Below are 16,670 nucleotides of genomic sequence, written 5' to 3'. Positions count from 1 at the left end.
ACTTGTCTGTCACGGGAGGGGCTGCACTGATTTCCAAGGATGCAGCCCATCTCAGGGCTTCCTGGCACCTGTCCTGCGCGAGAAGGTTCCTCTAGTCTCTGGCCTCAGAATTCTGAGAACTAGCCGGGCGTGATGGTTCATGACTGTAATCCCAACACTTTGGGAGGCCAAGGTGGGAGGATCACCTGATATCAGGAGTTCGAGACCAGCCTGGTCAACAAGGTGAAACCCCTATCTCTACTAAAAATCAAAAAAAATTAGCCAGGCATGGTAGTGGAGGCCTGTAATCCCAGCCACTCGGGAGGCTGAGGCAGGAGGCTCACTTGAACGCGGGAGGCGCAGGTTGCAGTGAGACGAGATCCAGTCACTGCACTCCAGCCTGGGCAACAGAGCAAGATTCTGTCTCAAAAAAAAAAAAAAAAGAATTCTGAGAATTAGGAGGAACTGCAAACCCTTTTCCAGGCGATCTTTGCAATGCTAACATGCCCTGGGTTGCACCCACAAACAGCCAAAAGCAGCCAAGCTCTGCTTCTTTACATCTTTCTCTCACATTGCACAGCTTTCAAAACGCCAGAAGCCCTGCTCTGCACAGCGGCTCCGCTGTGTGCGGACTAGGTCGTTCCGTTCTGGGCCTAGGGCGGAGGCCAGGGTCTGGGCCGCTCTTGGAGGCCGGGCTGGCGCGCGCCCTAAGCCGGGGCGGAGGGGGCGGTGCGTGGCGCAGGCCGCGTGCGTAAGCGCCAAACGCCCGCCAGGGGGCGCCGCCCGCCGGGCTCCGCCCCGGCCCGCTTTGCACGCTTCTCTCCGGGACTGCGACGGAGGCGGGCGCTTCCGCCTCGCGGGCCTCGGCGCGGTGCGAGCAGCCCCGCGATGTGGCTGAGCCCGGAGGAGGTGCTGGTGGCCAACGCGCTGTGGGTGACGGAGCGGGCCAACCCCTTCTTCGTGCTGCAGCGGCGCCGGGGCCACGGCAAGGGCGGCGGCCTCACGGGTGAGAGGCGCGCGGTAGGCCGGGCCTGTGGGAGCCGCGGCGGGGCTGAGGCGGGCGGGTCCAGTTCAGGCCCGGCCTCGGCGCGTCGCCGCGGACACGCATGCTGGCGCGCGGCGGGGCCGGGGCGCGAGGCGAGGACCCGGGAGCCGGACGCGGAGGGGCCAGGGCGGAGAGGCCAGGGGCTCGTGGTAGGCGACTGCGCTCTCGGCGGGCTCTTCTCAGGTCGGCGCGGGGCGGCGGAGTAGAGACTGGCGCCCACGAGCTCCGGGGGCCGTGCAGCTTCCCGGGATTTCACCGCCGAAAGTTAGGGAGACTGCCTAGTACTCATCCTCCACCTCAGTTTCCCCAGGTTCATCTAAGGGGCCAGGTGACACCAGCACACGTTTTCTTTTGCCCCGTCTTCATTCCCACCGCACCAAAGTATTGCCCTTCTAGCAAGATCAGAGGTCCCTGGGGCGGGCCGTACTTCCATTCCCCCAGCTTCTCTTCCCTGACCTTGCCTGCTCCTGGGCGCTCCCAGAGATGCCCACCCAAGGCTTTGGGCAACAGCACAGGGTGTTCCTGCGAGCTCGCCAAGGTGCCCCTTTGTGGGCCTGGGCGCCACCACCACATAGGATGAGGCTGGACAGGCACCCTTGGAGTGCGTGGCCTGTGCAATCCAGGGGAGGCCCACAGGCCACTCCCTCCACAGGTGTCCACCCGGGCCCCTCATGCAGGGCCTCGCCCAGGACTGCAGGAGCCCGGCTGGCTCAGGTTCTGTACCTGTGCTCTTCGGGACACCGATTGTTGCCCTACAGGAATGAGGTCTCAATGTTGCCACATCTTCCATTTTATCCAGAACATTTTCTGTGAATCGTCCTGATTTTCAGTGTTAGTGGCTAATACATTTCTGCCAGATGCAGACAGAGGCTTCTCCTGGGCCACACTTCTATATGTGGAAAAGACTGTTCTGTTCCCAGGAACACTGTGTTCCCTTCAGGTTCGGGCTCCCTTCCAGTGGGCCTCAAGGATCTCGGGCTCCTGTCCTGGACCTGCCTCCTGGACCCAGCTGTTCAGTGGGAGTTAGATGGCAGCCCTGTGGCCAACCTCGAAGCTACTGCAAGCCCATTGAAAAAATCGAGGAACCGGCCCCTTTTCTTCCACCAGAGTGCCAGTATGTCAGATTCGCTAGCGTGCCTGCAGCGCTTATGCTGCGCTCGGCAGGCTTATGTGGGTCATCTCATTGGACGGCAGGTGCAGGTGCAGCCCGGCCTCTGTACACCTCCTTCCTGCAGGCTCTTCTCCTTTCCACCTCACTCTCTGTGTCCCCCGGGATCGAGATCCCAAGGTACCCCCAGGGAACCATTCCACTGCCAGGTTTGGTGTGTCTTGCTGTGGCCTCTGACTGGCCTTCCTTGTGCCATCATGGGTATTGTGGCCTCCTGAGTACTGTCCTCACTGAAGAGGCGCAGACAGTGATGTGGTTTCATTGAAGCCATCTATTGAAAACATGCCAACTGGCCAGGAGCGGTGGCTCAAGCCTGTAATCCCAGCACTTTGGGAGGCCGAGGTGGGTGGATCACCTGAGGTGAGGAGTTCAAGACCAGCCTGGCCAACACGGTGAAACCCTGATTCTACTAAAAAAAATACAAAAATTAGCTGGTTGTGGTGACACATGCCTGTAAAAATACAAAAATTAGCTGGTTGTGGTGACACATGCCTGTAATCCCAGCTCGGGAGGCTGAGGCAAGAGAATTGCTTGAACTTGGGAGGAGGAAGTTGCAGTGAGCTGAGATCATGCCATTGCACTCCAGCGTGGGCGACAGAGCAAGACTCTTCGTTTCAAAAACAAAAAAATGCCAACCTAGATTTTTCATTAAAGAATCTGAATATCCAGCTTGGCCAACATGGCAAAACCCCATCTCTACTAAAAATACAAAAATTAGAGGGGCATGGTGTCACCCTCCCATAATCCCAGCTACTCAGGAGGCTGAGACACAAGAATTGCTTGAACCCATGAAGTTGAGGTTGCAGTGAGCTGAGATAGCACTATTGCACTCTAGCTTGGGTGACAGAGCAAGATTCTGTCTCAAAAATATTAATGGATTATGAAACAAAAGTGTTAAAGTTGAGTAATATCAATAAAAATTATTCTGACATCAACAGGAAAAATGGCAACAAAATATTTTCAGATAATTCCAAAAGCAGCACTTCATTAAAAGGAAGAAAAAATTTCAAATAAAAACAATAGGCAGGTATTTAGATGGCTTGATAATTCAGTTAGTGAAAAGGAGTGAATCAGACAATGGTAAAAGCTATATATTTTTTGCTGATTTGTCATAAAATAGTGACACTGACAAAGATAGCATTACCAAAAAATAAAAATAAAAGATAGCATTACCACAAACTGGTTAATGTGTGTCATCTATCAAATGGACATATGTGATGAGAAGAAAACTTGAACTGCCCTAAAATGTTTCAGTTCAGAAATGAAAAAACTATCAATATTTTCCCAAATTTGACAATTCTAAAAATTTGCATCTTCAGTTATGATTTTTGAGACTAAAAGAAACTTCCTTAAATTGTTGGTAATAAAAATCAGTGAGTCGTGGCAAAGGAACGACGTTATCTTTCTGTTCTTGATATGGAAAATAATGTTGCAGAATCATTGTTCTGTGAAGAAGCGGTGAGTACATTACCAGAAATGTCTGGGAAGACAGATTTCAGGAGATGTATCTGGCAGTTAAGAAAACATTGTGTTGTTTTTCTAGATTTTATGATATTTGTGGTATTGTTCTTTTTTAGCTTTAATGTGTAACTCTGTACTTTCACATTCTAAAGCAATACTTGTTTTCTAGTCTAATTTTGTATACTTAAAAAGGGCTTCCCCGAATTTAAGCTTTGACTCCTTAAATTTAAGTTTAAGCTCTGACCACATGAAATTTGCATCTGCTTCTCCTTGCAAGTGTTTCTGAGCCAGGAGAAGTAAATACTTCCAGGAAGAAGTAGAAGGGGATTTTTTTGATTAGGATCAGACGCTGGCTGAAGGCCTTTGAACGTGGGGGTAATTCAGGACGTTTCCCTCTTTGGGCTGGACCCTTTGGGTAGTATCACCATCCTGTCTGCCTCTGGCCAGACTCAGCCTTCAGGGTCCTCAGTCTGCCCCTCCTCTTACCCTCCATGTCTCTCTGCTCTATTCCCAGGTCTTCTCGTGGGCACCCTGGACGTGGTGCTGGACTCCAGTGCCCGCGTGGCCCCTTACCGCATTCTACATCAGACCCAGGACTCCCAGATCTACTGGACAGTGGCCTGTGGTAGGTGCCCATAGTTGTGAGGGGTGCTGGACAGCATCTGCCCTGGAAGGGCCGTTGCCAAGAGGGAGGGGTGTGTAGCCCACATGCCTGGGTGAAGTTCCCTGCTGACAGCTCAGGCCAGGCCAGCAAGAGGGAAGTAGAGGAGTCTTCGCTTCCAGCTTGGGAAGGCAGCTCCACTGGTCACAGGAACAGGGTAAGAGAGGACAGCCCCATGTACCTCTGGGGGCACAGGCTTGGGGCTAGCCAATGTACACATTCTCATGCCACCTTTTCTCAAGGTAGATATAGTCAGCCTTGTTCAAAGATTCCATATTTGCAAGTTGGCCTACTCAATGAAATTTATTTGCAGTCGCCAAATCAATACTTCCAGCAATTTTGTGGTCATTTGGAGACGTTCACTAACATATACATGTTCAAAGCAGTGAAAAATTTGAGTCGCCTGATGCCCATGTCCCCAGCTGAGGTGGAACAGGGTGACACTCTGCCTTCTTGATCCAGCTCTCCTGCTTTACACGCATGTCCTGTTCATGGTCTCATCATTGCCATGTTTGTGCTTGTTGCTGGTTACTTGGCTGCTTAAAATGGCTCCTAAGCATAGCGCCAAAGTGCTATCATTTCTAAGAGCAAGAAGGCTGGTTTGTGCCTTGTGAAGGAGATCCATGCTTTAAAGCAGCTTTGTTCAGGCGTGAGTGATAGTGCTGCTGGCCACGAGCTCAATGCCAGTAAATCAGTAATATGTATTATTTTTTTTTTTTTTTGAGACAGTCTCGCTCTGTTGCCAGGCTGTGCAGTGGCGCGATCTCGGCTCACTGCAAACTCTGTCTCCTGGGTTCAAGTGATTCTCCTGCCTCAGCGTCCTGAGTGGACTACAGGTGTGCTCCACCACACCCAGCTAATTTTTGTATTTTTAGTAGAGATAGGGTTTCTAGGGTTTCACTATGTTGACAAGGACGGTCTCCCTCTCTTGACATCGTGATCTGCCTCCCTTGACCTCCCAAAGTGCCGGCATTACAGGCATGAGCCACCATGCCCTGCCAGTGATACGTATTAAATAGGGTATCTTTAAACAGAAACACATGTAAAACAGTTAAGTATCCGTCAGTTGACAAAAGTGTGATTCGAGGCTCGAGAAACCTAACCCTGTATTATCCTAGGGTACTGCTTCAGGATTCGCTAACGCAGTGTTCACAGCCATTTTACAGAATCTAACCACCTGAATAATGAGAATCTTCTGTAGTTGTCCTCCTAGGTAGAAGCGCACCCACCCTTCCAGGAGTGCGGAGGAAAGTCCCCTTTCAGTGGGCACCTGCTGGGCTGAGTTTGCTCTGAGAAAATGACAGTACTAGCTGACACTCAGACAGTGCTTCCTGTGTGCCAGGCACTTGCCTGAACCACCTGGCAGCTCCAGAAGGCATAAGTACTTCTGTCTTCTCTATATTGAAGGTGAAGAAACTCTGGCCTGGAGGGATTGGGTAACCTGCTCAAAGTCACACAGCTGCAGTTGGACCCTCTCAGTACCTCTCTGAAGCAGAAGCCACGATGCCATTGTTCTCCAGGATAGTGGTTTCCCTTGAAGGGCTGGGAGAAGATGATGATACAAACAAAAGTTTGTCAACCTCATGGCTAGACTCCAGCTTCAGGAGGGGAAGGGTCAAGGGAGTAAAAGCACAGGGCAGGTTGTGCCCCAGGAACAGCCCCACTCCCAGGTAGATGCTCTGCATGGGCATCTTGACCAGCAGTGCCCTTCTTCCATGAAGGACTGAATAACTCAGTAAGAGTTAGGAAGAGGAGTCTGCCTGAGGCCAAGTAGGGAAGTCCAGTTAGACCCCAGGTCTCCGGTTGCAGAGCCTGAGTGGGCCCTGGGGGCAGCAAGAGTTTGCTTGCCAGAGGAGGGGTTTCCTGTGGGGAGGGGAACATTTCTGAGCCGGCCAGGAGGTTGGTATCTGCTGATGAGGAGAGGAGCTACTTTAACATGGGCCCTTGAGATTTTCATCTCTGGCAGCAAGAGCTGCCCCTCCCTGGGGAGAGAAAAGTTTGAGGGGCAGAGGGGGAATCTTTTTAATCACAGTGGGCCTGGGGCTCTGGAGGGGCCCAGCCACAGCCACACTTCGGAGCCTGTGTACACAGCCCCATGCCACACCATCCTGTCGGGTCCAAAGCCCTGTACTGGCCCTGGCTGCACCTCCCTTTGCTGCAAGCCAGGCTAGAAGCAGCTCACCAAAACCAGGCATGGCCCCGCCAGCACCTGCCCAGTGAGTCCTGCCCCTTGAGCTTGGTGCTTGAGGACTCCTGGGGGTCTGCCTGCCTCCATTTCTGGCTTCTTCTTCGCAACTCACAGCCTGACCTTCAGCCAGACTACACAGTTGCAGGGCCTGGAGGAGCCACACTCCTCCTGGCTGCTATGCATAGTGTCCACCATGCCAGCTAACCTTCCTTCCTGCTCTGCTGAGAACTGCCCAGACTCCACAGACCCATCCTTCCTTCTTACTCCTCAGGACTTGATGTGTCTGCGCACTCTTTTACACAGAAGCCCATGAGGCTGGGAGCTCCCAAGGGTGAGGGCAGGCTCTGCAGCCAGGCAGCCAGGGTTAGGATTCTGGTTTGATCGCTTCCCTGCTGTGTGACCTTGGGTAACTTATTTCACCTCTCTGTGCCTCAGCTTCATCTATTAAAATGAAATTAATGGTACCTTTCTCCACTGTGTTCTGAGAATGAAATAAGATAATCCATGGAAAACTCTGAAAACAGAAATAGCATTTAATACTCTAATTAGCTATTATGTTTATTCCCAGTACCTAGCATAGAGATTGAGTAGTTCGTTTTCTTAGTATTAAATGAAGATTGAGTTATTTATAACTAATATTTTTTTAGTGCACATATGTTTAACAACAAAAATTGTTTTTGAGACAGTCTCTCTCTTGCCCAGGCTGGAGTGCTGTGGTACAGTCACAGCTCACTGCAGCTCCCTGGCTGAAGCAATCCTCCCACCTCGGCCTCCTGATTAGCTGGGACTACAGGCCCAAGCAACCATGCCTGACTAATTTTCTCTATTTTTCGTAGAGACAGCCCTGTTGCCCAGGCTGGTCTCAAACTCCTGGGCTCAAGTGATACCCCTGCCTCAGCCTCCCAGAGTGCTGGGATTAGAGGAGTGAGCCACTGTGACTGGCCTGTAAATATATATATATATTTTTTTTAAAGACAAAGTCTTGTTCTGTTGCCAGGTTGGAGTGCAGTGGCATGATCTCGGCCCACTGCAACCTCCAGCTCCCTGGTTCAAGCAATTCTTCTGCCTCAGCCTCCCAAGTAGCTGAGATACAGGCATGCGCCACCATTCCCAGCTAATTTTTGTATTTTTAGTACAGACGAGGTTTCACCATGTTGGCCAGGATGGTCTCAATCTCCTGACCTCGTGATCTGCCCACCTAGGCCTCCCAAAGTGTTGGGATTACAGGTGTGAGCCACCGCGCCCAGCCAATATTTTTTATTAAAGTGCTGACACATCTACACAGACAGCTATGAGATTTCTTCTGTTTTAGTTTTCTAGGAATGTATGTGTAAAAGAAAATGATACAGTAGACTTGTACCACAAGTAAATCTGACTTCCAGATTGAACTGTGGGTTCCTGGCAAAGAGAATGAAAAAGAAATCTCTACCTACCAACTAGGCCTGGTCCTCTGTGCATCAGGGAAAGGAGGCTATTATAGAAATGCAAAGAAAAATGAAAAAAAGTTAAAAGTAAATTACAGATAACATAAGGGGTTTCCAGGAGTAATTCTGGGGCCTTTTGTGACTCACTGCAAGCTATGTGACTCTGGGTACAATCATTTTCCCATGGGCATCCTCCCCGAGGCCCATCAGGGGAGGATCTGTCCTGTGGCCTTGCTTCTTAGGTCAGGGTCTGCTTGAGGAGATTTGACAAAGCAAACAGATCAGCCCCAAGCAGAAGAGCCGGGCTGTGACACTTATAAGCAGGTGCCATGGGATGGAGTAGGTGACAGGCCCAGCGTGGCCTGGAGGGAGGGTTGGAGCTATCTCTAGCTGGCAGAAGAGCATGGTCACATAGGGAAGGAGGGTGGCCAGGGGAAGGCACCCCAGCAGAAACATCTGGTTCATGGTCACACTGGACTCGTGTCTTGGCCAAGGCTTTCTGCATGCCCGGTGGGTGGGCCTTCTATCCCACCCCTGGACAGCTGAGAACGATTCAGGGTGTCATTCACTCCTCATCCTTGTGTTCATTCAGCATGGGCAAAGCCCCAGAAACAGGTGCTAGGGGTAAGGGAAGCCAGTCCAGGCAGAGATCTCTCATCCCTTTGCTCTTCCCCTGTGGCTTCTTCCCCAGTTCCTTGATGAGAGCAAACAGTTCTACCCTTTGGAAGTGGCATCGTGCTGCCATTTCTACATTTTTGTTTTGTGTGTTCTGTTTTTTTGGAGATGGGGTCTCACTTTGTCACTCAGGCTGCACTGAGCCTCCCAGGATCAAGCAGTCCTGCCTCAGCATCCTGAGTAGCTGGGACCATAGGCACATGCCACCACGCCCAGCTAATTTTTTTGTATTTTTGGTTTTGCCATGCTGCCCGTGCTGGTCTTGAACTCCTGGGCTCAAACGATCCTCCTACCTTGGCCTCCCAAAGTGCTGGGATTATAGGCATCAGCCATGGCACCCAGACTTTCTCTATATTTTTTTATTTCCACTGGGCCTGTGGAGTACAGGGACCCCCTCCCTCCTAGGTGGGCCAGACACTGGGGAAGAGGGTGGCCAGGAGAAACTGAACAGAGGGACAATAGCTACTTGCCTGCCCAGCAGGCGCCTAGGAGGCCAGGGGCCTGGATTCTTGTAGGAAGCTCCGGCTGCTACCTGTGGACACCTGGATTCTCAGGAAAGAGCTGGACTCATTTATACAAAGTGTGACTGTGTCTGATTAACACATACATAGCGAAGGCCACATTAAGTTCTTTCAACATGAGGAAAAGTATAAGTAAGCTTTCAGACGCACATACTATTTCTAGGACACACAGGAAACTGACTCTCACTGTTGGCTTCAGGGACAGGTGGAAACATTCTCTCCACATGACTGTGATTCCGCCTGGACATTTTAATTTTTTGTTTTTTACCAGGACCATTTATTACTTCGGTTATATACATATTCATAAGCTTAAGAAGGAAAAGACTAAGCAGCTTGAAGATTTTAGTTGCTATGATTTAGCAAATTAGATTGCCCACTTTCATCTCGCTTCTTTGAATTTGTGTTTAAGGCCCGGTGAATTTATTGTTTTTCTTTTACTTCACCAAACCTCTTCTAGGTTCTTCGCGCAAAGAGATCACAAAACACTGGGAATGGCTGGAAAATAACTTGCTCCAGACACTGTCCATCTTTGACAGTGAGGAAGATATCACCACCTTCGTCAAGGGCAAGATACATGTAAGGTTTATGTGCCACTCCCTGTTCTCACCCTTCCCTGGCCGGCAATACTCTTGTGTATTATCCTATTTAATCTTCACAATGTAGGGTGTGTCCCAATTTTTCAGAGGTGGAGACTGAAGTGTCAGTGCTCCTTCTCTTGGAGTTGAAAGGGACAGAGGAACTCATGACCCAGGAAAACCCCTTCTTACCCTGGCTGGGACCTGGAGGCTACTGAAGCCTAGCTTGGGGCTTCCATTCCTACCTAAGTGCCTTGGAAGGCGTATGTAGATAGACAGTTCTGTTTGCCAAAAGAGACGCTGGAAACAATAGGATATTTTGAGTTATTTTTATTATAAAACTAACGTTATTTTAAAAGACACACATCCTTTACCCAAAATTTCCATTTCTTGGAGTTTACCCTAGAGTGTATTTATATATGCAGAATATACAGTTTAAAGGGCCAGGTATGGTGGCTCACATCTGTAATCCCAGCACTTTGGAAGGCAAGGCAGGAGGATCATTTGAGCCCAGGAGTTTGAGACCAGCCTGGACAACATAGCGAGACCTCGTCTTTAAAAAAAAAAATATATATATATATATATGTGTGTGTGTGTGTGTATATATATTTATTTATTTATTTATATTTATATGTGTGTATATATACACACACCCATATATATTTATATATATATATATATTTATATATATATATATATATATTCAATATACATTATATATATAAAAACACAGTTTAATATGTTTCCCAAAAAGACTGGAAACGATGCCTCCTGATCCCATGATAAGGGAGGAAAGCAGCTGTTCTCTCCTCTGCAACATAAGAGTAATAGTAGATGCTGACATTTACTGAGGACTTTATGTATGCTCATTGTGCTAAGTGCTGTGTGTTCAAGGTACTTATTAAATCATATAAGTTATATATGGTATACTTAATTCAATATTTTGTAGCCATCAAAGCAATGGTTATGAAAATTATAGCAGTGTGTAAAAACTCATGGTGATCTCTAAGTTGTTTCCTCTTGGGGATAATTAACGGAATAATGATCATTTATGTGAATGTGTATGTCTTTTTTTTTTTGAGACAGCGTCTCATCTGTTGCCTAGGCTGGAGTGCAGTAGCACAGTCTTAGCGCACTGCAACCTACACCTCCCAAGTTCAAGCGAATCTCCTGCCTCAGCCTCCCAAGTAGCTGGGATTACAGGCACGTACCACTACGCTGAGCTAATTTCTGTAATTTTAGTAGAGACCGGGGTTTGGGCGCAGTGGCCCACACCTGTAATTCCAGCACTTTGGGAGGCTGAGGTGGGTGGATCACCTGAGGTCAGGAGTTCGAGAGTAGCCTGGCTAACATGGCAAAACCCTATCTCTACTAAAAATACAAAAATTAACCGGGTATGATGGCATGCACCTATACTCTCATCTACTTGGGACCTGAAACAGGAGACTTGCTTGAACCCGGCAGGCAGAGGTAGCAATGAGTAGAGATCACATCACTGCACTCCAGCCTGGGTGACAGAGGAAGACTCCATCTCAAAAAAAAAAAAAAAAAGTAGATACGGGGTTTTGCCATGTTGGCCAGAGTGGTCTCAAACTCCTGACCTCAAGTGATCTGCCTGCCTTGGTCTCCCAAAGTTCTGGGATTACAGGCATGAGCCACCACAGCTGGCCTGAATGTATGTATCTTTTTTTTCTGTTTGGTTATTGCCTTAAGTTAGATTCATGGGAGGGCTCTTACTAGGTCACAGTCACGTGGTACAAAGTTGCTTTGGGCAGGCCCTTGTAAATTCCTGATAACAGAACTTCCTAAGCCTCAGCAGACATTACCAAGTTTCTCAGGTCTTCTTGGTGCACTTTGGGGTTCAAGATGAGACCTGGTTGCCTCTGTCTCTAGGAAAACAGATGTAGAGAGCAGAAGCAAGCCTTTACTCTCTGGTAAGCAATTGGGCGATGATAATAATAGTAGTCATGGCATTATTCACTGCCTCCTATATGCCTGGCCCAACAAATGAATCAGCAGAACAAACTCTAAATGACTCATAAGCCAAGGAAGAAATAGAAATTAGAAAATGTTTAGAATTGAGGCCAAGTGTGGTAGCTCATGCCTGTAATCCCAGCACTTTGGGAGGCCAAGACCGGTGGATCACTTGAGGCTGGAGTTCGAGACCAGCCTGGCCAACATGGGAAAATCCTGTCTACTAAAAAAAAATTCTTTTTTTGGGATGGAATTTTGCTCTTGTTGCCCAGGCTGGAGTGCAATGGCCCGATCTCGGCTCACTGCAACCTCTGCCTCCCCGGTTCAAGCCATTCTCCTGCCTCAGCCTCCCAAGTAGCTGGGATTACAGGCATGCACCACCATGCCTGGCTAATTTTTTGTATTTTTAGTAGAGATGGGGTTTCTCCATGCTGGTCAGGCTGGTCTCAAACTTCCGACCTCAAGTGATTTGCTCGCCTTGGCCTCCCAAAGTGCTGAGATTGCAGGTGTGAACCACCGTGCCTGGCTAAAAATTTTTTTAAAAGCAGCTGGTGGCCGGGCATGGTGGCTCACACCTGTAATCCCAGCATTTTGGGAGGCCAAGGTGGACGGATCATAAGGTCAGGAGTTTGAGACCAGCCTGGCAAACATGGTGAAACTCTGTCTCTACTAAAAATACAAAAATTAGCTGGGCGTGGTGACACATGTCTGTAATCCTAGTTACTGGGAGACTAAGTCAGGAGAATTGCTTGAACCCGGGAGGCAGAGGTTACAGTGAGCTGAGATCATGCCACCGCACTGCAGCCTGGGTGACAGAGCAAGGCTCTGTCTCAAAAAAAAAAAAAAGTAGGCCGGGCGCAGTGGCTCAAGCCTGTAATCCCAGCACTTTGGGAGGCCGAGGCGGGTGGATCACGAGGTCAAGAGATCAAGACCATCCTGGTCAACATGGTGAAACCCCGTCTCTACTAAAACTACAAAAAATTAGCTGGGCATGGTGGCGCGTGCCTGTAGTCCCAGCTACTCAGGAGGCTGAGGCAGGAGAATTGCCTGAACCCAGGAGGCGGAGGTTGCGGTGAGCCGAGATCGCGCCATTGCACTCCAGCCTGGGTAACAAGAGTGAAACTCCGCCTCAAAAAAAAAAAAAAGTAGCTGCATGTGGTGTTGGGCACTTGTAGTCCCAGCTACTTGGGAGACTGAGGCAGGAGAATCACTTGGATTTAGGAGGCAGAGGATGCAGTGAGCTGAGATCATACCACTGCACTGCAGCCTAGGCAACAGTGAGACTCCATCTCAAAAAAAAGAAAATAATTGAGATACTACTTATCAGTATATGTGGGATCAGTGAGAGCAATACAGAGAAGGAAATTTAAAGCTTTCAATCTTATAAACGAAGGATGAATGAAAATAAATGAGCCAAGTGTCCAGTAAGTTAGAAAAAGGACTCCAGAGAAACCAAGAAGTAAGACAGAAGGAAATAATAGAGGGCCAATGTTATTTCTGTAGAAAACAAGGGAACCATAGAGAAGAGCAACAGATCCCCAAATATTAGCAAACCTATAGCAAAAGGGACCCAAGACAAAAGAGAGAAACCTCAAATATGCAGTGTTGGGGATACACCATGAGGAGCATCTGTAAAAAAAAACGCAAAGCTCTAAATAGAGACAGGATAACAAACAGCCTTAAACCAGTACCTTTAAGAATTTAGACAAGGGCCGGGCGCGGTGGATCACGAGGTCAAGAGATCGAGACCATCCTGGTCAACATGGTGAAACCCCGTCTCTACTAAAACTACAAAAAAAAATTAGCTGGGCATGGTGGCGAGTGCCTGTAATCCCAGCTACTCAGGAGGCTGAGGCAGGAGAATTGCCTGAACCCAGGAGGCGGAGGTTGCGGTGAGCCGAGATCGCGCCATTGCACTCCAGCCTGGGTAACAAGAGCGAAACTCCGTCTCAAAAAAAAAAAAAAAAGAATTTAGACAAAAGAGGGCTGGACGCGATAGCTCATACATATAATCTCAGCACATTGGGAGGCTAAGGCAGGTGGGTCACTTGAGGCCAGGAGTTCAAGACCAGCCTGGCCAACATGGCAAAACCTCATCTCTACTGAAAATACAAAAAATTAGCAGGGTGTGGTGGCACACACCTGTAATCCCACCTATTCGGGAGGCTGGGCAAGAGAATCACTTGAACCCGGGAGGCAGAGGTTTCAGTGAGCCAAGATCGCACCACTGCATTTTAGCCTGGGTAGCAGAACGAGTCTCTGTCTCAAAAAAAAAAAATTTTTAGATAAAATGGGCACTTTATTAGAATAATATTTATTAGGTTTCCGGTTGCTTCTGCAACAAGTTACCATAAACTTGGTGGCTTAAAAGAACACAAATTTGGCTAGGCACAGTGGCTCACATCTGTAATCCCAGCACTTTGGGAGGCCAAAGCAGGCGGATCACCTGAGGTCAGGAGTTCGAGACCAGCCTGGCCAACATGACGAAACCCCATCTCTACTTAAAATACAAAAATTACTCAGGCGTGATGGTGGGCCTCTGTAATCCCAGCTACTAGGGAGGCTGAGACTGGAGAATCGCTTGAACCGGGAAGTGGAGATTGCAGTGACCTGAGATCACACCATTGCACTCCAGCCTGGGCAACAAGACAAAACTCCGTCTAAAAAAAAAAAAAAAACTCACAAATTTACTATGTTACAGTAACATAGAGGCCAGGAAGCCAGAATTGGTCTCACTTGGCTAAAATCCAGGCGTTATCTGCAAGCTGTGTTTCTTCCAGAGGCTCTGAGGGGAGAATTGTTCCCTTTCCTTTCCCAACTTGTAGAAGCTGCCTATTCCTTGGTTTTTGGCCCCTTCCTTCATCTTCATGCCAGCAGCATAGCGTCTTCAGCTCAGCTAGTCTCTCCCTTCATCTACCCCACTCCCTCTCTCCTTCTCTCATCACCTCACCTTCTGTCAGGGTCACCTCCCCTCTCAAGATCTTCAGTCACTTCTGCAAAGTTCCTTTTGCTAAGTAGGTCACATATTCCAAGATCCTGGGGATTAGGATGTGGACATCTTTGTGGAGCCATTGTGTGTCCTACCATGTAATACAACTTAACTGCACAGGGTCTCAGGAAGAAGTAGGAAACCTGAAAATGCTACAACTGTTAGAGAAATTGCATTCGTAATTTAAAATCTACCCAGTGATTTTACAGGTGGATTCTATCTGTTAACAGGAAATTTCAACCCCATGAGCCAGTCCCCTTGGTAGGAATTGTTCCTCCTGAGTGGAGGCTGGAAAATGGCCTGTGGGCTCAGGGCTGGTGAGTCCCGGTGAAGAATGCAGAGGGAAGCACAGAGCAGGCCATTGACCTGGGACAGTGGCCTGAAGGGCAGTGCTGCTGAGATAGCTGCAGAGATGGCTGGGCCACCGTGGGCTGGCCAGGGTTGCCTCTTTTCTTTCCATGGTTGGGACACGTTTTCAGCCTCCCAGTAGGGTAGAATCAGAGGCAGCAGAAAACCAAGGTAGAGCCCTAATAATGAGGAGGGTGTTTGCCAAGGCTTTTCCCAGTCACAGGACTAGATCCTGTAGCCTGGTTCCTGTAGGAGCACTCTGCAGAGGCACCAAAGGCCCCTGGAGAGAGATGTTTAGATCGCAGCTGTGGTGATGCTAGTAGAAGGGAAGAAAAACCCTTTTTCCTTCTCCCCATTTAGGTTCTTGTCTGGGGCTCTGTTGCAATAGACAGATTAATAAGAGAAAAGCAGAAGTTTACTAATGTATATATCCCATATATTCATGGGAGAAACTCTAAATAAACTCAAAAGTTTAGTTAGAATTGGGTTTATACAGCCTCTTAACACAGCAACAGTCCACTTAAAGAGCAATAACAGGACGGAGGAAAACAGCTTAGGCTTCCAAGGGCAGGAAACTGAGAAATGTAAAAACATGGGATGAAACTAATGGACTAAGGCTTGTTTGCAGACACTTATGGTGTCATCTCTGGGCTGATAGGAATCTAGAATTGTCTTTGGTAAAGGTGAATGTGTATCCAGCTTTTATGCAGAAAGGGGGAAGGCAGAGAGAGCTTTTCCTGTGTTTGCTGCTACTTAATTGTCTTCAGCTCAAAATACTTATGTCAAAGAGGCATGTTTTTGGATGACATATTCTGATTTCCTTCCCTGGCTGCTCTGAGAAATAGAAGAAATCAGAGCAGGCCCCACCTTTCAGTCCTCACCGAGGCTTGTGGCTGTCCTCCCTGCCCATGGACAGAGCGACGGGTGGCAGCACAGCCATCTGCACTGACCTTGACTTACTTTGGTTTATCCTGTAATTGTCCTAGAAAATTAATATGTACATTTTGAGCTGAGGACACTGAGGACCTCTTTTACCCCAGGAGGCTTGGGGCTAGCTCAGTGCCCCAGGGGGATGTCTCTGGGCACCCCAAGCCCAGCAACAATGGCAACACCATGAGGGAGTATGGATGGGTCCTGAACCTGTGGGTCCTGCCGCTGTTCTGTGTGCAGGGCTGAGAGGCAGGAGCCCTCTGGCAGACAGTGGGTCAAGTGTATTACATCCTCCAGGATGTGATGGGAGAAGCACTTTACAGAACAGGGCCACAAGGTGATCCTGTTTGGGCAAATAAAGGGGAAAAGAGGAAAACATGCATTTGCTTATGGATCCATCAGTGTTCGCATGCCAAGAGGGAACCAGGAAAGTCACTACAGAGGACAAGAGAACATTCCCTTTTCATTGAACACACATTTCTACTATATGCATTTTTTTTTTACCGTGTTTATGGATAATATGTTTCAACAATTTTACATGAAAATAACTGAAATGGGCCAGGCACGGTAGCTCACACCTGTAATCCCAGCACTTTGGGAGGCTGTGGCGAACAGATAACGAGATCAGGAGAACGAGACCATCCTGGCCCACATGGTGAAACCCCATCTCTACTAAAATACAAAAAATTAGCTGGGCGTGGTGGCACGTGCCTGTAGTTCCAGCTACTCGGG

General features: G+C 48.6%; 1 protein-coding gene across 6 annotated transcripts in view; it reads left to right on the top strand.

Moving 5' to 3' along the window:
• Window positions 1-796: 796 nt before the first annotated feature.
• TBC1D9B (TBC1 domain family member 9B) overlaps window positions 797-16,670 on the top strand; it is a 51,622-nt gene continuing 35,748 nt past the window's right edge. For 3 of the 6 annotated variants that reach the window (XM_032270211.1, XM_032270210.1, XM_032270209.1), the window contains exons 1-3: window positions 799-985; window positions 4,168-4,278; window positions 9,580-9,698. In XM_032270211.1, coding sequence (XP_032126102.1) covers window positions 868-985; window positions 4,168-4,278; window positions 9,580-9,698 — 348 coding nt within the window. In that variant the 5' untranslated portion in view covers window positions 799-867. Of the gene's footprint in view, window positions 986-1,134; window positions 1,208-4,167; window positions 4,279-9,579; window positions 9,699-16,670 lie in introns of those variants that run through there. The other 3 variants (XM_032270208.1, XM_032270207.1, XM_032270212.1) reach the window with 2 other exon arrangements.

The sequence above is a fragment of the Sapajus apella genome, unplaced genomic scaffold, assembly GCF_009761245.1.
Source record: "Sapajus apella isolate SASKATOON/1434 unplaced genomic scaffold, GSC_monkey_1.0 scaffold206, whole genome shotgun sequence".
NCBI classification, from domain to species: domain Eukaryota; kingdom Metazoa; phylum Chordata; class Mammalia; order Primates; family Cebidae; genus Sapajus; species Sapajus apella.
Note: the sequence above shows the minus strand (reverse complement) of the source record. Positions and strands in the feature narration are given on the sequence as shown.